Source organism: Hippocampus bargibanti, linkage group LG04 (assembly GCF_051943395.1).
Source record: "Hippocampus bargibanti isolate YZ-2025 linkage group LG04, ASM5194339v1, whole genome shotgun sequence".
In the NCBI taxonomy this organism is placed as follows: Eukaryota; Metazoa; Chordata; class Actinopteri; order Syngnathiformes; family Syngnathidae; genus Hippocampus; species Hippocampus bargibanti.
The window spans coordinates 7,153,028-7,180,899 of record NC_142737.1 but is presented as its reverse complement, the minus strand read 5'-3'; the positions used below and the strand labels follow the sequence as shown (position 1 = coordinate 7,180,899).

The 27,872-nt window shown below is 41.7% G+C and overlaps 1 protein-coding gene across 1 annotated transcript; it reads left to right on the top strand.

The window, feature by feature from the left end:
* The first annotated feature begins 144 nt into the window (after positions 1–144).
* Positions 145–27,585, top strand: LOC148898851 (uncharacterized). The gene is made up of 19 exons (XM_088993783.1): positions 145–383; positions 4,440–4,538; positions 4,631–4,833; positions 5,529–5,716; positions 8,025–8,141; positions 8,493–8,581; positions 9,868–9,982; positions 10,335–10,423; positions 17,748–17,897; positions 18,111–18,445; positions 18,521–20,017; positions 20,122–20,397; positions 20,473–21,236; positions 21,380–23,507; positions 24,105–24,431; positions 25,012–25,118; positions 26,055–26,396; positions 26,467–26,566; positions 27,450–27,585. Exons 1-19 carry the CDS (start codon positions 345–347, stop codon positions 27,583–27,585), a joined length of 7,101 nt encoding a protein of 2,366 aa, XP_088849909.1. The 5' UTR covers positions 145–344.
* Positions 27,586–27,872: the final 287 nt, after the last annotated feature.

The window sequence follows — 27,872 nt, the reverse complement described above, 5'->3', positions numbered from 1 at the left end:
AAATCAGTAACACGGAAGGCGCCGTAATACAAGGTGAAACCAAGGCGCATCTCCTTCCGCCGAAAAAACTAGGGCCGGCCATCACCCACACCCGGCCAGTTTACGAAGAAGGGGCGACGTCAGCAGCTGCAGTGGGACTGCTGCAGTGCGAGCGTAGCAGGGGGTGGGGTGGAGGTGATTCCACTCCACTCCACGCCGCAACACACACACGCACTCACACGAATACACACAAACACGCACACACTCACGCGGATAAACACGTCCCGACACACAAACGTCCCGAACCGAATTGTTGTGTATCCTATGTGGAGCTCCACGGTCGTACCGCGGCGACGTAGGCCGACATGGACGACTATCTGCGGACGGTGGACTGCAGACGAGGGGTGAGTTGCGAGCCTCCACGCAGAACCGAAGCCTCCCGTGTGTCGTATTTGTGCGTGCTACAGGCGTCGTTCCTGTTGCTGCACTTGTCGTCACGCATAGCACCATTGCATGGTTTTATTAGGATGAGGCTTGTGTACCCCTTCAGGCTTGACATCAACAAGTTAAGCCCCCTCCTCCACTACTCCGTCCTCACCCGTCCAATACATTCTATCCTTGCATGCAAGCATTACACTCATCATGGTTCCCAAACTTGAGCCTGAGTGCTGTGGCTAGGGGGTCCACAAAATAATTAGCAATAAAAACGTTATGTTGAAATTTAACAAAGTGCATACCTCAAAATTCAATAGGGCGCACTACCGGAAACAAATTCCTTGTGTGTTCTACATACTTGGCAATAAAGATGATTCTGATTCTGATAAAAGAAACACCCCCTCAAAAATCACAACAATTCCTAACCTAGCTTACCTTTGGGAAGGCAAGACAACCTTACTCTAATAGAGTACCTTTTATGCACAACATTAAAAAAATTAAAAGTCAACGTTTCAACGAATTTACAAACTAAAGAACTAAAGACATTTTTCTAAAATTATTTAAAAAAAGTATAGGTATGGCACACGAAAAAAAAACGGTTTTAAAAATGGCTAATCATTTCTATTATTAATTTTCTGAAAGTAGCTTAAAAATTGACGTTTGAGGCTGACTTTACTTCTAATTAAAAGCTGTATTATGATTGTCAGCTACAGTATCGTCGTGAGTGAATATCTAATGTTTTGTTGGAATAGGATCCTATTTTGGGCATTGTTCCTCTAAAAAATAGGAATGTGTCTTCATAACATTGCTACTTTATTTTCTTTCAACTGTACTTTACTTTTTTGTGTATCTTCAAGGAACTGTAGTTATGTTTCATCAGCATTTACTTGGAATAGTTTTTCAAAATTGTCTGTATAATAATCTAAAAATATCTCAATTGACAAATGTACAGTATGCGAGCTAGCGCCATTCGCTACTACAGTAGTCTGCATCTTTACTTGTTGTCAAACACATGATCTCGAAAAGTATTTGTTCACAAAACATGGGCAATATGACGGGAAAAATACCAAGTTAAAACTTATCTATCAACCTAGATTCTTTTTTGACACATTTCTGTATCTTTATGTCGGACTGAAACCAACTGACATATTAGCCTAATTTTTTTGAACGACTTAGCTAGCAAACTTGTCTACCTCCCAAGCTTTTTACATTCATTTATTTAAAAAAAAAGCTTCAGAATAAGCTCCTCCAAAATATTCAAACACCATATTGGGTTTTTATATGTCATAGACCAAGAATATCTATCAAGAGGGCAAAAATAAACATTGAAACTGCACTAATTTCAGACCTCCGATGCAGTTGTGTTAACCACTCATCCACCGACATCAAGTTTCCTCTGTTTTGTTTTTGTCCTCCATTTATTTGTCCTCCATTTATTTGAATATAAGCGTCTTTGCAGGCCTCTCCGTCATTTGTGATGCGCTCTGTACATGGCCACCTTCCAGAGCATCCATACTCTTAATTGCTCTAAGTCTTACTTCTCCCTCACACTAACTCGTATCGAAGCATATGTTTCTCGCTCTGCAAACACGACAATGTGCTGAGTAGATTTCCAGCATTGTTCCTTTTTCGCCTGGAGCCATCTGATTACATGTTTAACTCGTGAGGCTTCACGATAGGAGCGCAAGGAACGGTTCCGCTCGTCACGTTCATTCTAGCAAACGTACGAGTGTCATTTTATGTGAAATTAAAGAAGACATTTTTTCATTTCAGCTCTTGCATTTTCTTTTGAGTTTGAGTTTTGAGGTGCGGTTGGAAGCCTGGAACACCAGAGATTTTAGTCACAGACAAACAAATACACACATAAAAATAAAAAATGAAGTAGCTGCTGCAGGCCGGACCTCACACTTAAGACAAAAGATATGCCGTATTCTCTGGTGTATAAGGCGCACCCAAAAGCTTTTATTTTCTTCAAAAGATGACCTCGCGCCTCATGCGCAAGTGCACCTTTTATGTGAAATCATATTAAGCCACAATAGGTCTCTCGGCTATTGTCAGCAGCCACCGACTCCATCTCCACCTGTAGAAGAAGACGTGCGGAACCCAAGCCTGTACTGCAGCGCCTTATAAGATGGTGTGCCTCATATTTGGAAAACTTTTATAGATTATATTTGCAAAACGTTTTTCATTCATTGAAGGTGCGCCTTATAGTCCAATGCGCCTTATACAGTATATGGAAAAAGTTTGAAAATACACCATTCTTTGGGGGTGCGTTATACACTGGAAAATACGGTACATTTTTGATCAGTTCGACATACTACATATAAATGAATTTATGATTCCGTTAATTTTGTGAAGAAAAAAATGCATGAAACAAGTTTTTGCACTTCATTTTGGTTTGCTCTTAAATCGTGTTGAGCATTGAATGCATTCTTTAGGATGTCTAACCTAGTCATTTGGCAAAATTCCGGGTTGAGTGAACGCTGGTGCGTGTGGCTGCCGCTACAAACCCGCAGAAAAAATATCCTGTGACTGTAAAGTGTCCTTGAGAGTTTTGAAAGGCGCTTATAAATGAAATTTATGATGATGATGATGATGATGATGAATATTATTATTATTATTATTATTATTATTATTATTATTATTATTATTATTATTATTATTATTATTATTATTATTATTACTATTATTATTATTATTATTATTATTATTGATAACTAATTATAAAAGAAGTCAATAATAATCATTGTTATTGTGGATTACATATGTCAATTAGAAATTTTGGTTCATACATGGAACTTAAAATGCTTGATTTGCTATTGGGGGCCGAATAAAATGATGTGATGGGCCAGATCTGGCCCCTAAGCTTTAACTTTGACACCGGTGGCTTAAAGCCGGACTGATAGGGATTTTATGAGACGAAGTCAGACAATTTCAACTGCATTTCCGAACGTTATATCTTGGACTTGCTTGTTCTTCCTGACTGAATGCTGACACACATGCGCACACGCTCACAGAGCAGAAAGGGCGCTAAGTAGAACGCTACACCACTAATGCCTCACTTCCTCTTTCTGGCCGACTACTATCGATTCATCCTCCCGCTCACTATCTTCTCTTCTTCATCTTCATGGTCCCATTTTCACATACCACATTTCTGCATCCATTTTCCAGCCTTTTGGTCACTCTATTTCCACATAAACCATCTCCACACACATTCTCGCCTACTATTCAAACTTCCTGACCCGCTTCCTTTCGTCTCATCATTTCTTTTTCTAACATTTCCATGTTTCATTTCCTCCCTTTCTGCCCTCATTGGGAACATCTGATCGAAGCAGAAATGAGCTTGCTTCATTGTGTCACATACCCTCAAATTTAACGTATTTTTTAATCTAGCACCTGCACCTTTCATTTGACCATAAGTGTTGTGGGGCTGTGGGTTTGATTTTTGAGCTACGAATTTTCCATTCTGGGCCTCGATAGAAAGAGGAAAAAAAAGCATGGGTTACATTTTTCCTTGTTGAGGCAGCACTTCATCGCCAAGTGGCGCATGCAATAGACACTCAATTTTTGACATTTTTACCAAATAATCATTCTATGTCATGTGGGTAAGGAGTGTCACTGAGTCAAAAACTTATTTGAAAGGAATTATTATTCAGTATTATTATTAATTATTAGCGCGTGTTGCAAATTTGAATACCACGCCCCTGGACGTCCCAAGCACCAACAACCATGAAACAACAGAACATAGACATTTTAATTGGTTGTCCTTTCCATGAACTGATAGATTTGTAACCTGGCGAATTACCTCTTCCTGTAAAGGAGTTTACCAAATTGCAAATTCTGTGCAATTTTTTTCTGTGCTTCCATTGTGGGCCTTGTGTTCGGCAGCCAACTAACCTTGAACTTGTATTCTGTCTATTCTCTATGAGGGACTATTAAAGGCTTTCTGATTCTGGTTATTACTATACATGCACATATGTGTGTGTATGTGTATGTGTGTGTTAATGGGTGTGTTTCTTTTCTAGGTCTGGAGTGGCAAGTGTATCCATGCTGTGCTAGGTGGTCCGGAGGCAAATGTGGACACTGTGGCAGCCACGCTGTGCTTAGCACTACATCTCAGCCAGGTATACATACATGTATGTAGTCTCTAATGACATGCGTTAGAGATCATACATGTTTCTCTGGTCCTTATTGCTGTTTGTCTGATTCCCTTCAGAGGGATCCCTCCCTGGGTTTGTGTGTGCCGTTGCTGTACGGCCAGCGTGGTGCCGCCTCGCTGCCTAGGGAGACCCTGGCCTACCTACGCAAGATTAAAGTGTGCGAGAGCCTCTTATTGTGGAAGGATGACCTGGACCTTGTGGAAATCCATCGAGCAGGGAAACTATCACTCACGCTGATGAGGGATGGCTTGCTGGATGGGTAAATAAACACACACACACACACATATATAGACACGTTTTTGCCACACGGTGGGGACGAGGTGTGAGAGGGATTTGCCTTGTAGGAACCACATTTCAAACATGAAAAAATATATATTTATGAAATTCAAAAACATTATTTTAGGACCCAAATTTTTTTTTTCAGAGCCCGTGTTCACAGATAAATCACCTTCAAATGGCATATTTTTTATTTTATTCTTTTCCAGTTTTTTTTTTTTTACCTCATGGGGACTTTGAAAATCATGTAAGACAAAAACCACCACTAGGTGGCGATTTTTTTTCTACAGACAATATTTAGAGCCTGTATTTTAAGCGCGCGCGCACACACGCGCACACACGCGCACACACACACACACACACACACACACACACACACACACACACACACACACACAAACACACACACATACACACACACATTCACAGTCTTATCCCGTTAAAATGTCCTTAAGAGTTTTGAAAGCCGCTTTGAAATTAAATTTATTATTATTATTATTATTATTATTATTATTATTATTATTATTATTATTATTATTATTATTATTATTATGATTATTATGCCCAATGAATCTCAAACACACACTAACATGCAGCCACTTTCCTCTTAACTCACCCCCACCACACACACACAGGAAGAGAAGTGTGTATTTCCTAATGCATCCATTGACAAATCAGATCTGAGCGCCAGGCGTTGGACTCCAGCATCCTGCGAGTGGTCCATCACCATGATGATGATGTTGATGATGATGCTGATGATGACGATGATGACTACGGCCCGGCGTCCGCGGTGATGACGGTCGCCAGAGAGCTTCTTCAAGAGGCACCCGAGCGCATCAGACCGATGCTGAGGGAAAGCCTCGGAGGTAAGAGAGAGGCGCATACGTGCACCCTGGGGGAGGTAATGGGGCGACGCGGTGCTCAAATCCCTGCACTCTGCTCGCTTAATAGCCACCAGGAGAGTGGAAGGTTGTGAGTAAGGAAAAGAGACACTACAAAGCAGGATGGCTGCTCCTAAGTTAAGTCTATGGTACTTGGTAGGGCTTCAATAAGTCTTTTGAATTTAATGTATCTGTTGATAAATGTTGTTTTTTTGTGTAATTGTCCTCTGTAGAATTGCAAAGAAAGAGAAAGCTCACACCATCGTCCCCACATCTTCACGTAACATAAAATCAACTCGTTTCATTGCTTTGTTTGAAAAGAAACAAAAAAAAAAAATGTTTTTGAGTTGACAATGATCGGTTTGAATGTAACGGATGGGGGGGAAGTGAATCAGGGTCAACAGGGTGCTTGAAAGGACAAGCAAGTCGGCACAAACACACACATATACACACACGCGAACACACGGACACACTGAGGAAAAAAAACATGAAGGGATGATAATTACATAACACAACTATATACAGTCAACTTGTTTTATTTGTCTGTGACAGTCATTTGAACAAAAAAAAGGCCTCCAGAAAGTTTTAAAACACAAAAGGGAATACTCCTATTAAAAGTTGACCTCCATTTTTTATATATAGTATATACAGTCTCACCCCCTCTCCTCAGAGTTCAGACATTCTTGTCAAATAATCAGCAATAACATTTGTTGTCAGGGCAGAGAATGTCATATGTGACAGGTCCTATTCTCCTAGTCACAGCGTATGGGCCCTGCCACTTTGCCAGTAGCTTACTTGATCCCATATGCAACAATATTAACACCTTCTGTCCAGGGTGCCAATCTCTCCCTGATAAATTCTTGCCGTTATTCTCGCTGGAGATCCTCTTCCAGCTCCTAACTTTCTGCATCTTCCGTTTCTTTCTGGAATTCTGGGTTCAGAAACCATGGGAATTGCAGCTTGTCTTAGATGATGAAACTGTGGAGGTTGGGCATGTTAGGTAACCCAACTTGGGAGTTTCTTGTGCGGGAGGAAGGTTCGTTGGCCTGGATGTTCGAGAGTCAGTGCCCTGGGGCTGCGGTCCCAGAGGAGGATAATGTTGACTAGATCGACTGTCAAATGTCCATTCTTACTTGTTGGGTGCATCTGATCTCTAGATCTGTTCAATCAACATCACTTCTTGTCTGAGTCTTAGGCTTCACCACTGGTTCCATCTCACTCTGCTCAGTTCCATCCTTGGCTTGGCAACTGTCAGACGCCTCATGGAAAAGAAGAACGGCATCTTCTTGGGGCAACTCAAGCTTCTGGTTTCCTTGATCCCCTTCAGAACTCTTCAGTCCAGTTTGGTTGGCCCGTGCTACACAACTTCTTACTCGTCCCACCTTCTTCCTCTCGGCTTCCTCTTATCTTTTCCACTTCAGCAAGGCGTAACGATCCCACCTTCTTCATGCAGGGTGAAACGATCCCGCCACTGCCACCAATTGTCGTGCGGTGAGACAGCAGGCAGGTGGAAAGAGGATAAAAGTTCACTCAGCCAGATGCAGGAAGGGTATTGTGAGTTTTCTTTATTTGAAGTTGATATCAGCTTTCAGCAGACCCCAGGTAACACTGCTCTCCAGGTTGTCCTTTGTCCCTCTTCTCCTCCTCGAAGTGACTTCACCTGAGCTTCTGGCCAATCAGGTCCCAGCGGCAATTGGCCATTCCCAGGTGGTTGCAATCACCTTCTCAGAGTCAATTAGTGGTCGCCCAACTCAACTATTTTGGATGGGGAGAAATGCGCACCTTTCTCCCATCCAAAATCCATGAAACACAAAATTATTTCACATTTCTTTTAGCATCATGACAGTATATACACCCGGTATACAGGTACTAATTGTATTTTATTTATTGTATTCTATTTGTGATTGTATTTTTTTTATTATCGTACCTATGCTTGTCTGTGACTGTAAAGTGTCCTTGAGCACTTTGAAATGTGCTTAAAATGTAATGTATTATTATTATTATTATTATTATTATTATTGTATATATGTAAAATGTCCTTGAAAGATTTGAAAGGTGCTTAAAATAAAATGTATTATTATGATTATTATATATGAGTGTGAGTATGCTACGTTTGCCCAAAATGGCTTCTTCCAACCAAAATGGACAACTTTCTTTATGTCAGCCCACAACAAGGCAACTTATTATTTTGATTCATTATAATTGTAGTCATTTTCTAGGTAGTTCAACTGAGTGACTTTTGGGGAATTGTGACACGGGGCGCTAAAGTACATACTTCTATGTGTGTTTTTAGAGGCGTTGCGGCTAGAAAGCGAAGCCTTTACCCTCAAACATGGCCGCCGGTGTATGCGACTGGAAGAGCTGCTGAGACATTTGGAACGTTGTAGTGATAGTCAAGTGCTGCTACAAGGTGATTTTATATGCGATAGGTTTTGACTTGATGTTTTTCACATCACTAGAGACTAAAGTGACACAAATAACTGTGGTTAGAAACATATTCGTAGATGAATGCTGTGTCATATGTAGTGTACCCTATGTGTAGAACTCATTTGTTGGTCAGTGACATTTTCTGGATACAGACCGAGCATTACATTTCTTTCAAATGTTTTTTATCCCTAAAACAACCTTTAAATCTATTTTAACTCATTATAACACAACTTCTTGATACAAATGTCTCAATCAGTTGTATAGCTTCACATTGAGGCAAAGAAAGATTCACTCTAACTTTTAGTTTGTCTTGTGTTATGCTAACATGACTAAGGCCTGGAGCACCTGCTGTCAAAGAAGCTGAAAGAGTTCTCGGACGGAGAGACGACCATCGCGCTCACGTCGGTCACAGTAGGTGAGGAGGTAAGCTTCTCAATTTGGAGCAATGCTATGGGAACGACGTAATCAGAATCAGAATCAGAATCAGAATCATCTTTATTGCCAAGTATGTAGAACACACAAGGAATTTGTTTCCGGTAGAACACGCTGCACTAGTATCGTTGTCAAAAAAACTGCTAAGTGGCACTATACAGTTCCATTTTGGCTACTGTTGAAGAGTTCAAAGAGTTAATGGCTTGGGGGAAGAAGCTGTTTAAATGTCTGCTGGATTTGGTGCGCATGGATCGGTAGCGCCTGCCTGAGGGGAGTAGCTGGAAAAGGTGGTGGGCAGGGTGCGGAGGGTCCAGTAGGATTTTCCGCGCCCTAGTTTGGATCCACTCTTTTTTTCTTACTGTAACAGTTTGAGATCAAGCTAATACGCACACTAGCTTGAATAGCATTTTGATAGCGTCTTTATCATTACCGTGAACTAGCATGGACGAATAAAGTTTCATGGACGTTGTACAACTTCCAATAAATATAAACCTAATATCAAAGGGGTCAAGAGATGACCAGTGAAGTTTATTCATTCTCTTAGGAGAGGAAAGGGGGAAAAATTTGTCTCACTGTGCAAATAGAATCGAAGTCCCAACATTGATCATTTTCAACATACTTCTCATTTATTTACTTATTTATTTATTTGCTGCCTTTCCAACAGCTCATCCATTTTGTTTATATACTTCTTTCTTTCCTTTCCTCTTCCTTTCATAACTTTGCTGCTGTGAAATTTAAATTTCTCCACTGCAAGACTAATAAAGGTAAATCCAATGTATTTATTTATTTATTTATATGTATATACACCCGGTATACAGGTACGAGTTGTATTTTATTTATTGTATTCTATTTGTGATTGTATTTTTTTTATTATCGTACCTATGCTTGTCTGTGACTGTAAAGTGTCCTTGAGCACTTTGAAATGTGCTTAAAATGTAATGTATTATTATTATTATTATTATTATTATTATTATTATTATTATTATTATTATTATTATTATTGTATATATGTAAAGTGTCCTTGAAAGATTTGAAAGGTGCTTAAAATAAAATGTATTATTATGATTATTATATATGAGTGTGAGTATGCTACGTTTGCCCAAAATGGCTTCTTCCAACCAAAATGGACAACTTTCTTTATGTCAGCCCACAACAAGGCAACTTATTATTTTGATTTATTATAATTGTAGTCATTTTCTAGGTAGTTCAACTGAGTGAGTTTTGGGGAATTGTGACACGGGGCGCTAAAGTACATACTTCTATGTGTGTTTTTAGAGGCGTTGCGGCTAGAAAGCGAAGCCTTTACCCTCAAACATGGCCGCCGGTGTATGCGACTGGAAGAGCTGCTGAGACATTTGGAATGTTGTAGTGATAGTCAAGTGCTGCTACAAGGTGATTTTTATATGCGATAGGTTTTGACTTGATGTTTTTCACATCACTAGAGACTAAAGTGACACAAATAACTGTGGTTAGAAACATATTCGTAGATGAATGCTGTGTCATATGTAGTGTACCCTATGTGTAGAACTCATTTGTTGGTCAGTGACATTTTCTGGATACAGACCGAGCATTACATTTCTTTCAAATGTTTTTTATCCCTAAAACAACCTTTAAATCTATTTTAACTCATTATAACACAACTTCTTGATACAAATGTCTCAATCAGTTGTATAGCTTCACATTGAGGCAAAGAAAGATTCACTCTAACTTTTAGTTTGTCTTGTGTTATGCTAACATGACTAAGGCCTGGAGCACCTGCTGTCAAAGAAGCTGAAAGAGTTCTCGGACGGAGAGACGACCATCGCGCTCACGTCGGTCACAGTAGGTGAGGAGGTAAGCTTCTCAATTTGGAGCAATGCTATGGGAACGACGTAATCAGAATCAGAATCAGAATCATCTTTATTGCCAAGTATGTAGAACACACAAGGAATTTGTTTCCGGTAGAACACGCTGCACTAGTATCGTTGTCAAAAAAACTGCTAAGTGGCACTATACAGTTCCATTTTGGCTACTGTTGAAGAGTTCAAAGAGTTAATGGCTTGGGGGAAGAAGCTGTTTAAATGTCTGCTGGATTTGGTGCGCATGGATCGGTAGCGCCTGCCTGAGGGGAGTAGCTGGAAAAGGTGGTGGGCAGGGTGCGGAGGGTCCAGTAGGATTTTCCGCGCCCTAGTTTGGATCCACTCTTTTTTTCTTACTGTAACAGTTTGAGATCAAGCTAATACGCACACTAGCTTGAATAGCATTTTGATAGCGTCTTTATCATTACCGTGAACTAGCATGGACGAATAAAGTTTCATGGACGTTGTACAACTTCCAATAAATATAAACCTAATATCAAAGGGGTCAAGAGATGACCAGTGAAGTTTATTCATTCTCTTAGGAGAGGAAAGGGGGAAAAATTTGTCTCAGTGTGCAAATAGAATCAAAGTCCCAACATTGATCATTTTCAACATACTTCTCATTTATTTACTTATTTATTTATTTGCTGCCTTTCCAACAGCTCATCCATTTTGTTTATATACTTCTTTCTTTCCTTTCCTCTTCCTTTCATAACTTTGCTGCTGTGAAATTTAAATTTCTCCACTGCAAGACTAATAAAGGTAAATCCAATGTATTTATTTATTTATTTATCCATCCATCCATCCATTTTCCATACCGCTTATTCCTCACTAGGGTCACGGGGGGTGCTGGAGCCTATCTCAGCTGTCCTTGGGCACGAGGCGGGGGACACCCTGAATTGGTTGCCAGCCAATTGCAGAGACCACAGAGACAAACAACAGTCACTCTCACACCTAAGGACAATTTCGAGTGTTCAATCTGCCTGCCATGCATGTTTTTTTGGAGTGTGGGAGGAAACCGGAGGACCCGGAGAAAACCCACGCGGGCCCGGGGAGAACGCCACACAGGGAACCCGCAACCTCTGCACTGTGAAGGCGGCGTGCTAACCACTCGACTACCAGGCCGCCTTATTCATTCATTCATTCATTCATTCATTTATTCATTTATTTATTTATTTATTTATTTAAATAACACATGTATTAGAGCACCCCCCCAAGTGCATTTGGATAACACACTTTGCAAGCAGGTGTTTCCTCTCTCATGTAGATGGAAAAAAGAAAAAAAAAACAACACACACGCAGACACATGCGTACACAATATTTCCCTTTCCCCCTTCTCTGTGTCTTAATGTGTTCCTCTCCATACACACATTCATTAAAATCTCCTTCTCCCATGCAAAGCCCATCTGAGTACGGCTGCCTATCGTGCGGTATTAGAGCTATGTGTAAAATAAATGATGTCTGTTGCCGGGGGGCTCGGGCTCTGCCTCCCGTAGAACACTACCCAACGTCCAAGGAACATTAAACACCCGCACCCTCGTTTAGTGAATAAATAACCATTCATTGCAAACGGCTTACATGATGTGTACATGCTGAACTTTCTGTGCATATTTTAGCATCGCGAGTGGGGCTCCCATTAGAGACTTTTGATATAAAAAAAAAGAATGGCCAGCGGCCCAGCATCATAGTGCGCTGCTAATGACGTGAGAAGATGAGACCCCCTCAACCCTTCACCCCATCTACTTGCATGTCATTTGCATTGTGTGTATTGATATGTGGTGTTTTAATTGTGTTTGAGAAGAAGGCACTCGGTACGAGGCGGTCATTTGTGGAGGTGCGACTTCTTTTGGCTTTAATGGATCTTTGTGCAAAACGGAATAAATTGCATCCGATTAGCTGGTAATGGTTTGTATGTTTGGCGATGTGCTTGTGAAGTTTAAGAAAGAGTTCAGTTGGCGAGGAAAGATTTGAGCTGTAAATTGGACATTAAGCTAAATGTCCTTGATTGATTGTGAAACTTGGGAATTTGGCACACTGGGGGGGTCCCGGGGACCGTGGTTTGCAAACTGGGATGGTCCTGCTAACTGTGAAAGTCAACATGAGAGGTGTAACATCGAATCAACAAACTCAACGATTATCTCATTCATCTAAATCAGGGGTGTCAAAGTCATTTTTTGCCACGGGCCACATTGTAGTTATGGTTTTCTCTCGAGGGCCGTTATGAATTTGGGGAACCCATTAGAATGTTTAAATCCCTTCAAATATTACATATAGAGCACACAGCAAATTAATGAATAACTCGTTTTAAAATCTGAAGTCAAGAATAATGACTTTTATTGTGGTTGACATCCAAAAACATGACATTTTGGCTCAGATTTTAGCAATCATCATGGAATTTAACAAGTTTGATTTGCTTTCGCGGGCCGAAAAAAATGATGTGGCGGGCCGGATTTGGCCCGCGGGCCTTGACTTTGACACCCGTGATCTAAATTCTCATAATTTCCACACATGGACAAGAAATGGACAATGGAATTTTTAATCAGTGATGCCTTTAACCCAAAAAAATTCGACCCTTTGCAGAATCTATTCTTCCATTCATGAATATGAGTAAATACATAAATGTATTACATATTGTACAATGACATTATTATTATTATTATTATTTAAATGTTGTTATTATTTGTTTTTATTATTATTTATTGTTATTATTATTAATTATTATTATTATTATTATTATTTATTAATATTATTAGTAGTAGCGGTATAGGTATTCTTCTTCTTATTATTATTATTAGTAGTAGTAGTATTGGGATTATTGGTATTATTTGTATTATTATTATTATTATTATTATCATCACAAAATCTGGGCCAAAAAATTAAAATCCACTTCCCACAGAAAAACGTCCTTCGTCGCAGATTTGATAAAATTGCTAAATACTTGTTTTGCAGTGTGAACTTTTCTGTTTTCGTTTCAAAATAAAACATTTGCAAAGATCTGTTTTTACTTTAATCAACATTATTGCCTGTTTTCTTGTAATGGACCGAACCCGGCACTGAATTGTAATCAACTATCAGTATGTGAATGCGTGTTCAGCACTGACAATTGGAAATAACAAGACGGGATGGAAATTATACATTTTATTTTATCAGGCGAGTCGATTTGTGAACATAACATGAATCAATTTTTAAGTTTAAAATAAAAATAAGACCCCTCATCTTAAGGCCCCACTTTTTGTTTCAACATTACTTTTTGACGGACCTAGAAATTTCACACAACTCAGCTAAGTAACCTCCGGGAGACGCCGCAGCCACCGCATTTTGAGGCCCAGAGGGATGCGCACACCAGTTTTTGTGGTCTCCAGTATGGGCATGAACCAGTATTTGTGATCCCTTATGGTGTATGCATCACTGTTTATAGATCGAGACTTTATTGATCCCTCAGAAGTGCAAGTGAAGAAAGTGGTCTTAGTCGTAATGCAATACATACATCACACAGCGTGAAGCTCAAATCTTAGTGTTGTTGTCAAGTCTGTGTGAGTGTGTGTCTGCGCGCGTGTGTGCGTGTGTGTGTGTGTGTGTGTGTGCGTGTGTGCGTGTGTGTGTGTGTGTGTGTGTGTGCATGCAAATGAGCACAAGCAGATGAAGCATTGTTGGGATGACGACTTGCCATGCTGTGGAATTGATGAACTGTAGGAGGGACAGCGCCCGCAGCCACAAACATGACTTTGTGAGTAATGTCTTGCTTTTTTTTCTTTTCTTTTCTTTTTTTCCATCCAATGTGTTAATATGGACATTGGTGCTTTTTTTCAATATGCTTCCTGTTTGTCATGTCTTCTTGAGACCACTTCACCTTCTTTTTGGGTGTTTGACGTTTGCTGTCGTTATCACGGCCTTCGATGGCCTCTAATGTGTTGTTTGCTCTGGGTCCTGCGGCCCTTCTGTTTGCTTATGCGCAGCCACTTTTTGCCACAATGCTCCTTGCACAAATAATTACGCTAGCTAATGACGAGGCCCGCAGCCACAGCGCCCGGCTAAATGCCTTTCTAATGGGAGGCACCGGGAGACAGCAGGTGCAGCGCAGGCCTCCTGGGGACTAAGATTGAAGAGGAGTACCCCCCTCTTCTTCCTTCTCATCCCCAAAACAATCCTCACTTATTTTGAGGGGATGTTGAACTGAAACGAGGACCTCTTCATAAGTTTTGAAAGTCATCAAACAAAGCCATCATACTACGCGCAAAAACATTGGGGAAAGTGATTTATTTATTTATACATTTATTTGTTTAGTTATTTAGCTATCTATTCATTTATTTTTATTCATTTATTTATTCATTTATTTGTGTATTTATTTATTTATTTATTTATTTATTTATTTATTTATCTATTCATTTATTTTTATTCATTTATTTATTTAGTTAATTATTTAGTTATTTATCTATCAAGTAATTAATTAATTTGTTTATTTATGATTTGTCACAATTAGATGCATTAAATAAATATTACTCTATGTATTTATATATTAGTTTATTTACAGTGTATTTGTTTGTCTACTTATTTGTTTAATTATTCATCTATTTATTTAGTTATTTATCTATTAATTACTTAATTTATTTAGTTATGTATTTAGTTATTTATCTATCTATTAATCAATTAATTTATTTATTTGTTTATTGACGATTTCGTCTGTGTAAGCTCTCAGTCGTACAGGAGTGATCTATCACTGAAAAGGTTTCCTCAGCCGTCATCTGTACTGCTTTGAAGGTGTCGGGCGTTTTCGCTTCTCATCCAAGAGGCTTCATCAGTGAACTAAAATTTTGATGGTAGCTGGTATATATAGGGTCAGAGCTACCAGCAAAATTCTAGTTAGTTGACGAAGCCTCTTGGATGAGAAGCGAAACGTCTGACACCTTCAAAGAAGTACAGATGATGGCTGAAGAAACCTTTTCATCGATTATTTACGATTTGTTACAATTGGATAAATACATATTTATTTATTTATTTATTTATTTATTCTTACAATAACACTGAATTTGGGGGCAGAATGTTTTAAAATCTCTGAAGTTTTGGAGGTTCATGTGGACTTTAATGTGAGCCTCATGAGAAAAACTGATGGATTTTTTTCAGCTTTATTAATATTGCAAAAATTGCAATATTCGGGCGAACAAATTTGAACTTGACTTCCTTTAGGCCTTTAATTGTCCCAACTTTTCTGGTTCTTCCTTGTAGTGTCCCTTCATTTTCATTCTCACCTCGTAGCATCTTTAGGGGTTTTGCAAGCGAGTAAAAACAAAACATTTGTGGACTCAGCTCAGTTGCCCCCCGCGTCGAGCGAGTGAAGCATCATCATCAAGAGACTGAAAAATGGACATATGCGCTTGTTTTATGCAAACTTTTACCCCCCTCTCTGCTTCCCTCTCATGTTGATGATGCTCGCGTGTGCGCCTGTTTGAGCCGGGCGGCCTCCGCTGTGAAGGCAGACACGTGTATAAATCACATCCGCTTTGATGGATTCATCAGGGTGGCGGAAAAGAGTCGGTTGTCTCTCAGCGCTTGTGTTGAGTATGCAAAGGGTATGCAAAGAAGCAAAATGGCTAAACGCTTGATTAATTCTTTGTCGGCGACAGCAGGAAACGCCTCTTTCGACTGAGTTTGCGCGCCGGCTTACGTGACTTGACATGATCGAGGGCATGATGCGCGGAGCTGTGCACCTGAGGCTGTCTGTGTCACCGGCATGGAAGAAACTCTTAAATCCCATGGAGATAAGTACGCCTGTCTGTGCGAATGGAGAAACTTGCAATCGTGTTGAGGAGTTTAAACAAGACATTTAATGTCAAAAAGAGACAATGTTTAATCAGTCAACAAATGAATAGCGTTTCATATGACCAAACATGACACTGTTTGGATTTTTTTTTACATATTTATTCATGACAAATGTTAAAAGATGCTATATTATTTTTCAAAGGTCAACAAACAAACAAAATAGTACAAAGTAAGAGACAAAAAGATTATTTATTCTTTGGGACGGCACAAAAGCATATGGAGTTTGCAAAGTTCAACAGACTTTCTATAACTCAAACATCGTACCAGGTGACCAACGCCTTCACATAACTTCCCATCACTGCAATTTGAGAAGCGGATTAGTGCTAACGTGTCGCTAATTTATAAGGAAGTGCAATCTGTGGAACTGGATGGGTGGCTAATTTACGCTGTTAAGTGCCAAATGGTGAACAGACTGTCTCCCTGCGTGTCATCGCATCCCGCCTTGGCGCGTTCCATCTTCCCGTGTGTGTTTTTGTGTGTATATTGTAACTTTAAAGCATCGGTGGGCAACCTGCGGCTTGTGAGCCGTGTACAACTTGAATAAGTGCCTCTGGGAAGCCTCATTTCACTCATCAGGATATCGGTGCTGAGAAATGGACCCTGTCTGTTTGTGTATGTGTTTGTGTGTATGTGAAATGTGTATGATCACAATGGATGGCAGCCGTGTTGTGGTGAAAGATTGAGGCAATTGGGAGGAAAGAGGAGCGAGTGATGTGCTATCTCATCCTGGCAGGTTAATATAGACACAGCAATGGTAAAGACAGAGCCTGAAGTCGTCATTAATCTCATACACTGACACACGCCCACATACATGCATGTATTTTACCGTGTCTCTCCTTGCCCACATGTAAGTGCCCTAATTGCTTCATTTATTTTTCCACTTGCAATGGGACATCTTTGGTCAAACCTGACAACACAATACCAAAATTTGACACCGCAGTGCCTGAAAATAAGAGTAACTATGTTTCATATTCAGAAAATGCTAAACCAATAGTTATGAAAGACATTCAAACAACTTGAGGAAATATGTCAGAGGCAACTTTTGGATGACAAACACAGCCATCAGTGAATGCAATTTTCTGCTGCCATTCGTCACTACAAGAGAATTAGCATAATCTGTGCACGGCGGGCTGTTTTAAAAGAAAACAATAATTGCTGCCGTATTAATCACCTTGACAGCTTTGTCTATCCTTCATCATGGCCTCCTTTTGCGATGGAAATCGTATGTGCAGTCGTGGTAGTTTATTGGGAGTAACCACAGCAAAAAGCTTAGGAATCATTTTCAACCTATGACAATCACACCTGATGATTTTCTCCCCGTCTTATTCTGCATTAAAAATTTGTATTTATATTTTTGCGCCTCCCTCTAATCCTTCTTTCTTTTCTGTACCGATTTAGATCAGTCAAATGTCCAAACTCGCACATAATTCAAGACCGTAGATTCCACGATTGAAAAATCTCAGAGACAACAATTCCACATTTACTTCTTAACTCTTTTCTAGCATTGGCATGGTTACGAAGATGCCTTGAAATCCTTTTGCAATCGGCATGGCTATGACGGCTTGACGCTTCTCCTGGCCCTTCAAGATGCAGTCGGTCCTCCTCGCCTGCAGGTGGCAGTCTGTTCCAACAATGCAGAGCTCTTCAACCAGGTAAAAGATCTGCAAGATCACTGCGGAACTACCACCAATGTATGATCACATCATAGATGTCTTCAATGAAAGGGTTTTGACATGCGTCAGCCAAAATATCCTAATTCAGGGAACCACTGTATGTGTGTTTAAGACCACATGCAATAAACATACAGTAGGAAATGTACACTTTGTTTAGAATAAATAAAATATTGGGGATGTTCATCTTTGCAGATCTGCTGTGAACTCGAGGAGGCCATCAACTGGACTCTTTCTGAAGAACTGGGAAGCAGAGGCGATCTGCAGGTCTACCATGTCCAACTAAATGCCTCCTCACCTTCGGGCATGTCATTGCTGCTGCTCGAGGAGGAAGTCCGAGATCTCCTCAAAGAGTTTGTAGATCGGAGGAGCTCCATGCTAGCCTGTCGTCCCAGCAGCATGACGTCCTCTACCGAGGGGGTGGCAGGCAGTGTGGAGTTTTCCCAAGGCTCGTCTGGCATCAATGACATGGAAGCCTCGGACACAGAGAGAACTGAAGGAATGGGTGCAGAAGGGGTAGCAATGGATAGGTGAGTAAAGGGGGATATGATCCAAACAGCCAACATTTGGAGGACATCCAACCTTCTTCTTTTGTGTTCTCGCAGGGTGGTGCCAGAGCGTGAGGATGATCCAGGAGAACTCCGAGCAAGTGTGGAGTTGGTGAGCCCTGACAGCGGTATGAACACCAATCGCAGCAGTCGCTCCTCCAAGGAGAGCTCGGTGTTTCTCAGTGATGACAGCCCGGTCTGCGATTTCATTGGGTCAGGAGCAGGTCCCGGGGGAATCCTGTTGAGGAATCCATCTCCTCTCGGGTTGTCATCCCTCTCACCTCCTGCACCACCTGAGAGAAGGCGACATCGGCGTTCAAACAAAAAGAGGAATGACCAACAAGATCAGTTTCATTTTGAGCCGCTCCATCCACCTCAGCCCTTCCTAAATTCCTTGGGAAAAGCAGAGAATGACACACAAACTGTAGGAAGTTCCAGTCTGTCGGAATATGAGGAACTAAACATGGTGGATTTTTCTGATCCCAGTTCGGTTTGCGGGCTGGTAAGTAGGCAGTGTTCTACTGATCCAGATTGTCAAATAATGGAGACTGAGACTGTGGTTCCACCAACCCCGGTCAACAGCTTGATGGACACTCATCCTTCCAGCTCTTGCGGCCCTCGGTTCTTTCCTGAAGATATCGCAGAGAGGATCAGCGGCCTGCAGCATAAGGACAGCGTCTCATCGTCCTTGTCTGAAACCTGGGAGGAGCTTGGCTTTGATGCACCTTCCTCTAATGACGCCTGGAATAGAATCAGAGGGTCAGAGAGCCCCCAGAATCTGGAGGAACTAAGGCGCAAAGAGTGTGATGGTGGAAAATCGAGTAGAGAAGGGAGGTCACAGAAGGACTGGAGCCTGGAACCACAACTTAGTTTGATTACTGAACATACCGAATCGTATGAAAACTGGAACCCTGATTCTGTACTTTCTGATCAGTGGAACCCGGTTACAGTGGGTGATCTGCAGATGACACCTCCAGAGGAAGAAGTAGAAGAAAAAGCAGGCGTCTTTGGAGTCAAAGAAACGAGACGTCCTTCACAGAAGAAAATCATACTCAGCACTTTAACGCCTGACACATCAAAAGAAGACATTGATGACGCACAGGTGAGTAAGGCAGGTAGAATGATCCAGGCGCTGGATTTTTGGACCTACTCGGCTCAGAAGGGTTTTCTGAAATCAGATAGCGGAACAACCACTTCCTACCCAGAATCACTTGACATGTGGAATACAACCATCCGAGATGACAGTTTTTCTCCACTCACGACACCTGACAATTTGTCTCAAGACTCTGGGACCTTGGCTGGGGTAGCTCCCAACATGGGAGGTGGCGTTTCTGTGGAAAGTCCTCAGGGATTCTCCTATGGAGGCATGGAAATGTGGAACACAACCATCCAAGAAGATAGTTCTTCATCCGCAAGCCCAGAAGGACCCGGAAATGCAAAGGATGATAGCCACCCTGGGTTAATGGATGGAATGGATAATACTGCAACCAAACAGCAGGGAAGAGAACCAGAGAAAGGAGAACAGGAGAAGGGTTTCAGGCGGATCGATCAAAAGCAGAATTAGAATAAATAAAATATTGGGGATGTTCATCTTTGCAGATCTGCTGTGAACTCGAGGAGGCCACCAACTGGACTCTTTCTGAAGAACTGGGAAGCAGAGGCGATCTGCAGGTCTACCATGTCCAACTAAATGCCTCCTCGCCTTCGGGCATGTCATTGCTGCTGCTCGAGGAGGAAGTCCGAGATCTCCTCAAAGAGTTTGTAGATCGGAGGAGCTCCATGCTAGCCTGTCGTCCCAGCAGCATGACGTCCTCTACCGAGGGGGTGGCAGGCAGTGTGGAGTTTTCCCAAGGCTCGTCTGGCATCAATGACATGGAAGCCTCGGACACAGAGAGAACTGAAGGAATGGGTGCAGAAGGGGTAGCAATGGATAGGTGAGTAAAGGGGGATATGATCCAAACAGCCAACATTTGGAGGACATCCAACCTTCTTCTTTTGTGTTCTCGCAGGGTGGTGCCAGAGCGTGAGGATGATCCAGGAGAACTCCGAGCAAGTGTGGAGTTGGTGAGCCCTGACAGCGGTATGAACACCAATCGCAGCAGTCGCTCCTCCAAGGAGAGCTCGGTGTTTCTCAGTGATGACAGCCCGGTCTGCGATTTCATTGGGTCAGGAGCAGGTCCCGGGGGAATCCTGTTGAGGAATCCATCTCCTCTCGGGTTGTCATCCCTCTCACCTCCTGCACCACCTGAGAGAAGGCGACATCGGCGTTCAAACAAAAAGAGGAATGACCAACAAGATCAGTTTCATTTTGAGCCGCTCCATCCACCTCAGCCCTTCCTAAATTCCTTGGGAAAAGCAGAGAATGACACACAAACTGTAGGAAGTTCCAGTCTGTCGGAATATGAGGAACTAAACATGGTGGATTTTTCTGATCCCAGTTCGGTTTGCGGGCTGGTAAGTAGGCAGTGTTCTACTGATCCAGATTGTCAAATAATGGAGACTGAGACTGTGGTTCCACCAACCCCGGTCAACAGCTTGATGGACACTCATCCTTCCAGCTCTTGCGGCCCTCGGTTCTTTCCTGAAGATATCGCAGAGAGGATCAGCGGCCTGCAGCATAAGGACAGCGTCTCATCGTCCTTGTCTGAAACCTGGGAGGAGCTTGGCTTTGATGCACCTTCCTCTAATGACGCCTGGAATAGAATCAGAGGGTCAGAGAGCCCCCAGAATCTGGAGGAACTAAGGCGCAAAGAGTGTGATGGTGGAAAATCGAGTAGAGAAGGGAGGTCACAGAAGGACTGGAGCCTGGAACCACAACTTAGTTTGATTACTGAACATACCGAATCGTATGAAAACTGGAACCCTGATTCTGTACTTTCTGATCAGTGGAACCCGGTTACAGTGGGTGATCTGCAGATGACACCTCCAGAGGAAGAAGTAGAAGAAAAAGCAGGCGTCTTTGGGTCAAAGAAACGAGACGTCCTTCACAGAAGAAAATCATACTCAGCACTTTAACGCCTGACACATCAAAAGAAGACATTGATGACGCACAGGTGAGTAAGGCAGGTAGAATGATCCAGGCGCTGGATTTTTGGACCTACTCGGCTCAGAAGGGTTTTCTGAAATCAGATAGCGGAACAACCACTTCCTACCCAGAATCACTTGACATGTGGAATACAACCATCCGAGATGACAGTTTTTCTCCACTCACGACACCTGACAATTTGTCTCAAGACTCTGGGACCTTGGCTGGGGTAGCTCCCAACATGGGAGGTGGCGTTTCTGTGGAAAGTCCTCAGGGATTCTCCTATGGAGGCATGGAAATGTGGAACACAACCATCCAAGAAGATAGTTCTTCATCCGCAAGCCCAGAAGGACCCGGAAATGCAAAGGATGATAGCCACCCTGGGTTAATGGATGGAATGGATAATACTGCAACCAAACAGCAGGGAAGAGAACCAGAGAAAGGAGAACAGGAGAAGGGTTTCAGGCGGATCGATCAAAAGCAGAATGTCAAAATAGTCATTGACGGGGATGAAGGCAAAATAGCAGATAAAGAGAACCCTGAACCAGCAGGGAATCTTCTGATTCCTCACATGGTCATTTCCACTTCTGACTATGACAATGTAGGAGATTCCATTTGGAGCACTTCGTCCTCCACTGAGATTGACTGTGGTCCTGTAGTAGATATGATACAAATGGAAGAGCATTCCAGCCCATTCATAGCGTTTACCAAACCCGTAGAAGACAAGATGGAATCTAATGTAAGCGGTTCAGATAAAGTTTTTCTTTTTGAAGGAAAGCATGAATTTAGTTCAAATGAAAAAGCAGACGTCGAGCTTTGTTCACCATTCATCCTGGTTGAAAAATCTCAGACACTTTCAGAGGATTATCAATCAAATTTGGTTGAAGCTTATGAAGATCAAATGAACACTATGGATTCTTTATCTCGAAGCCTGGGTAGTTCCTCAAGTCTTGCGTCCAGTAAACCAGAAATTTCTGGACCAGCGTCCCCCAGTTTTCCACAAAGCGTTACTCATGCTGATTGTCCAAGCCATGAAGGCTCGATAAGAGAGACAACATTGCTCGGCCTCAGCCCCGGTGTTGATGGAGAACTACTCAAATTGAGCCCAGGCAGTAGAGACGAACTAAGATCCAACTCAGACGGGGATTCCTCATCATGCCTTGAAATGGATTACATTATTGTTCCAGGAACAGTAAAGGCAGCCGAGAATGATCCCAAAGACACTGAAGGGCTTTCCAAAGGATCCAGGGCACCCACGGAAACATTCAACATGCTTTCCTGTGCTGTTTCAGTTCTCAAAGCTCAAAATCAGAAGACAACAGTGCAAAGCGAACAAACCCCAAAAGATCAATCAACCAGTCAGGACCATCGTCTCATCATAACTTTCCAGTCAGAGTCAAGGCCACCAACTGGAGGTGAACCACAACTGGAAGAAAGTTACTACGAAGATAAATCCAGCATCTTTCTCAGAAGTCCATCGCCCTCATTGAGACAGCCATCAGATCACTTCCTAAAAACCAGGGAGGAGGTTTATGTCCACTCCCAAATCTCTATGGAAGACTCGGGTTCAGACAGTGGACACTCACCCATTCACTCAACTTCACCCCATGCTAACTTCCAAGTTTGGGATGATTCGTTACCGAGGCAGGACACGCAGCAATCACCGTGCAGCAACCCCGCCACCTCACACACCAGTTCCTTGGTTACTTCCCCCGTGAGCGAATCAGGGGTCCCAAGCGACAAGGCCCTCGGATTACCATTTTCCGGGGATTTGATGGAGGAGGAAAATGATGAGGAAAGGCTGGAGGAAGAACCCGCAGCAGTGCAAAGTACTCACGATCTGTTGAGTTTCACAGAGGAGCTTGTTGAAAGATGTCCACTTCCACCAGATAGCGACCCATCCCAACATGATTTACTTGATCATCATGACGAACAAAGTGGAAGGACTGATGATCGCTTGGTTGAACATCATGATGGAGATTGGTGGACCTCTCACCAAAGCTATTCTCTGAATGCTAGGTAAATAGTGCACTTATCCTTTCAAGATCAAACCATCTGTCCATTTTCTAAACTGTGTGTCTCCATTTTGAAATTTGGAAAGGTGGGATGTGGTATTTGGTCACGATGAATTGAGTAACTTTGAGGATGATCTGTACCCAGACAGAATTCTATTAATCCAAAGTGTCATTTGTCATTTTTGAGTTTGGAATATACACACTTTAGGAGCATACTGTGATCCGGGTTGCTCACTTTTTGTTTATCAATATGTTTACGCTCTAATGAATATGCATTTCCTGCCTCGCTGCAACTTGAGTCCCACTGCATCAGATACAAACAACTCCACTTGCTCCCTGACCGGGCTTTTAAACAGTTTTTACGATCATGACTTCTTGGGAATTTAAAGTGTGTGGGTTGCAAATTTTTACTTTTTTAGACTCTTGCCAAAACATTGGCTATGCCATGAAATGCAGAAATGTGTTGGAATTTTGATCCTGTGCAAAAAGTCACTTGAACCCTGCCATGTTGGTTTGAAAAAGCCATTTTAGGGACGCTTTGTCCATAATTAACTTCTACTAAATTGGAACCACGTTCACCATGTCATCTCTTATTTTCTAGATGCAAAAATATGACTTCCCAACTTTTGCTACATCCAGCGAATCAGAGCACTACAAATCAGTGGACAACATTTCAAGATCCACCCGAGAGTGGTTACAGTGATTACCACCATGATGACCAAAGGACAGAAGACCAGGAAGGTTGTGAGCCTACAGAGATAACATCAGGCAACTATGCCGCGTTTCGAGCTCAAAACCCGCTTGCCGACTTTGAAGCTGAGCGGGATGAGAGCTACTTTGAACCTTGTTGCGACGAATACAATCAGCCCGTGCCGGAGGATCATGCCCAGTACATGCCTGAGAGATATGCCCATTTTATTATGTCCAGGTTAGTTTTGCCGTGGATTGATTCTTTAAATCAGTGTTTGTGCGTTGCTCAGCTTTAATAATGGCTCCTCATTAACAGTTGCATCACTTGGCCCCCCCACTTTGTAAATCTGATGAATCGCCCCCTCCTCTTTTGGGTACATGGCCCCTTCCCTGTCTTTCTTTGTGTGTGTGTCTGTGTGCTTGTCGGTCATCGTGATGTGGTCATGTGACGCAGTGGCAAAGAAGCTACTTCATGCTAAGGTAGGAGTGGAAATAAGATGAGAGTGTGTGTTATGTCAAATTTCTTTGGCATATTCTTATATTGTTCACAGATATAATGGTAATCACGTGGGGAGAGGGTCAATGTTGAAAGGGGATACAGCGGGGTGGGGGCAGGGGCAACACTGTTCCGTATTGTTCCCCTCATCCCACACGTGCAGCCTGCCATGAAGCCTTACTTCATTCGCGCAAAATGTCTCGGGCAGTTATGCGATTATGTTTTTGTTCTTTGGCTTTTGCGCTATCATTTTCTGTCTGCTGATCCTGGCGATGGTGTTGGTTGTATATGTCATGGATTGTGTTTCTGTGCCTCTGAGCAGGCGAGAGCACCACGAGGACCACCAGGCTGCAGTGACGATGACGACGGCAACTATGATAATGAGAGGGACTTCCAGTGAGGAAGCCGAGGATGCAGAAAACGGGGAAGGTAAGGTTATATACAATTAAAGTGGTGTGGAATGGTTAGTGTCCCTTTAAAAGAATAATAAGCACCTCAGCAAATAAACACTACCACCGAGACTTGCTTTCAGATTATCTAAAGTTTAGTCTGCTTTCATCATTTGACTGCGAGATCAACTCTCCACTAGCAGAGGGTACTAATAAACCATAAAACGTACATTGGGAATTTAAAATCTAGTGTATTAAATGAAAATGTCTTCTTGGAATAAGGCAGAGATTCTGTGTGGACCTATTTTATTTCCACCAATTTATCCGAGTTACGCCATTTTTGCCCAGACCTATAAATTAGCTAACAACATGCAAAGGAAAATCTGATTTTGAAGGACTATTTCCAGGGTGTGCATAATATTTAGAGTGTGTACTATTCTTGACAAATTATATTGGATTGTATTGGATTAGCCTTTATTAGTCTTGCAGTGGATACATTTACATTTCACAGTAGCACAGCTATGGAAGAAAGAAGAAAGGAAAGGAGGAAGTAGAAAAACAAAATACAGGAGGTGCTGGAAAGGCAGCCACTCTCGCGCCATATGACAACACAAACACAGTCATTCAATCTTAAGCACTTTCTGGACCCTCTTTGTTGTATGAAGCAGTTGTAGATGAAAGATGAGAGGATCAAAGCGTCCTTTTCACAAGTGGATCAGGGGTGTCATGGTGAAATGTGCACATCTGCTACAAGCGAAATGTTGAAAGCAAACACAAAGCTGTAGCATCCATTGACGAAAAGAGATCGTCTCACATCACCTGTCACTCATAAATTCGCTTCAATTCCAAGCCGCGACAGTTCCACATACGCATCGGCGCTCTGCGCTGACGCTCCTTTCTTCTCATCATCGGCTCCTCATTACAGTAGTCCGAATCAATACATGTGTCTCTAAACTCCTACTCTCCTTCGGGGCAGAGCCTCCTTCCTCTGCAGACGCATCGAGCTCCAGTCAGAGACGAAAGTTGTCGGCGCCGCCGATGAACGTATCACTGGAGCACAGCGAGGGCTCCCTGCTCTCTGAGGATGTCCTCGACACAGACGAGGAGGAGGCGGCTGGAGACACCGGAGATGACCTGGATGTGGACATCGCGGAGCTGGAGACGTCGGAAGATGAGCAGGAGACTACTGATCTTCCGCAAGGGGGCTGTGAAGCCCATGAGGAACGACCACTGTGGAGAAGTGTGGTGATCGGCGAGCAGGAGCATCGCATTGACATGAAGTGCATTGAGGCCTACAAGAGGGTCATCTCGCACGGAGGTATTGACGCACGCATATTTGGAAGCTTTTGACATTTTCTATGTGTAACGCTTGTAATTTTCTTGGTCAGGTTATTATGCCGATCAGAATGCCATCATCGTCTTTGCAGCCTGTTTCCTACCTGACAGCGACTGTGAAAGTTACAACTATGTCATGGAAAACCTCTTTTTGTAAGTAAAACATACTCATACTGCACCCTAAAAACGGTTTAAAGTTAGCTAAATTAGGTGAATGTGTGAAAGCAGAGCTTGATGCAAAATGGATTGTGAAAAGTGTGTTCATTTTTTTTTTTTTTTGTTCATGATAAATAAATACCTTGTTCCAAAGTCCCAGTCACGGCTAAGGTTTTCAAAGAATGTTACACTGGTCCAAATTAGCAAGAAGCTTCAGCTCTTCAAACCACCCAAATCCATATTAAATAACCCAACATTGGGTTAAATTAACACAATGTTCACAAAATCCAAACCCGTTTCGTACATTGACATAATTTTAATTTTAATTTTAATTTTAATTTTAATTTTAATTTTAATTTTAATTTTAATTTTAATTTTAATTTGTTTATTCAATTAAAAACATTTAATGTTATTTTTTTATTCAGTTTTATTTTGTTTTAATTTTAATTACAGTAAAGTCTCGTTATATCGATATCGGATATATCGATTGTCCCGGTTATATCGATACTATTTCTATGCACGCACGGAGAAAATTACATGCAAACAGGGTCGGATATATCGATAGTCCCGGTTATATCGATATTTTTTCAGGCTCCCTTGAATATCGATATAACGAGACTTTACTGTACATTGTTTTTTAATTTAAATTTAGTTTTATTTTCTATTTTATTTTATTTTTTATTGTAGTTTTTTATTTATTTATTTATTTTTATTTACATTGTAATTTTATTTATTTATTTTATTTGAAATTTTATTTCTATTTGTATTTATTTTTTATTGATTTATTTGAGGCAAGACACTTGGATAACTAAATTAATACCCTCACATCTGGGGTAGAGGAGCCACTGAGGCGGATCCAATGACTCTGTGTATTGTTTAGGTATGTCATCAGCACCTTGGAGCTCATGGTGGCAGAGGACTACATGATTGTTTACCTGAACGGTGCCACACCTCGCCGCAGGATGCCTGGATTCACATGGATGAAAAAGTGCTACCAAATGATTGATAGAAGGTAACCTACCCTGTTTTTTTTATAATGGAACATCAACAAGTTAGGGAATCTAGCCTGGGTTAAGGTATGTAGCTTAAAAAGGGGGATTTTAAACCCCAAAGGGAAAAAAAGTTTCCAAATTTTTTAATTTAAATTTAAAATTTTTTAAAATATTTTAAAAACCCTTTTGGGGTTTAAAAAAAATTTGGGAACCCAAACTGTAGTTGGGAAAAATGAAAAACCAATTGAGCCCGCAAAATCTGTCGGACCAAGTCCATTACAACACAAGGGAAAGACATAAATGATTAGTGA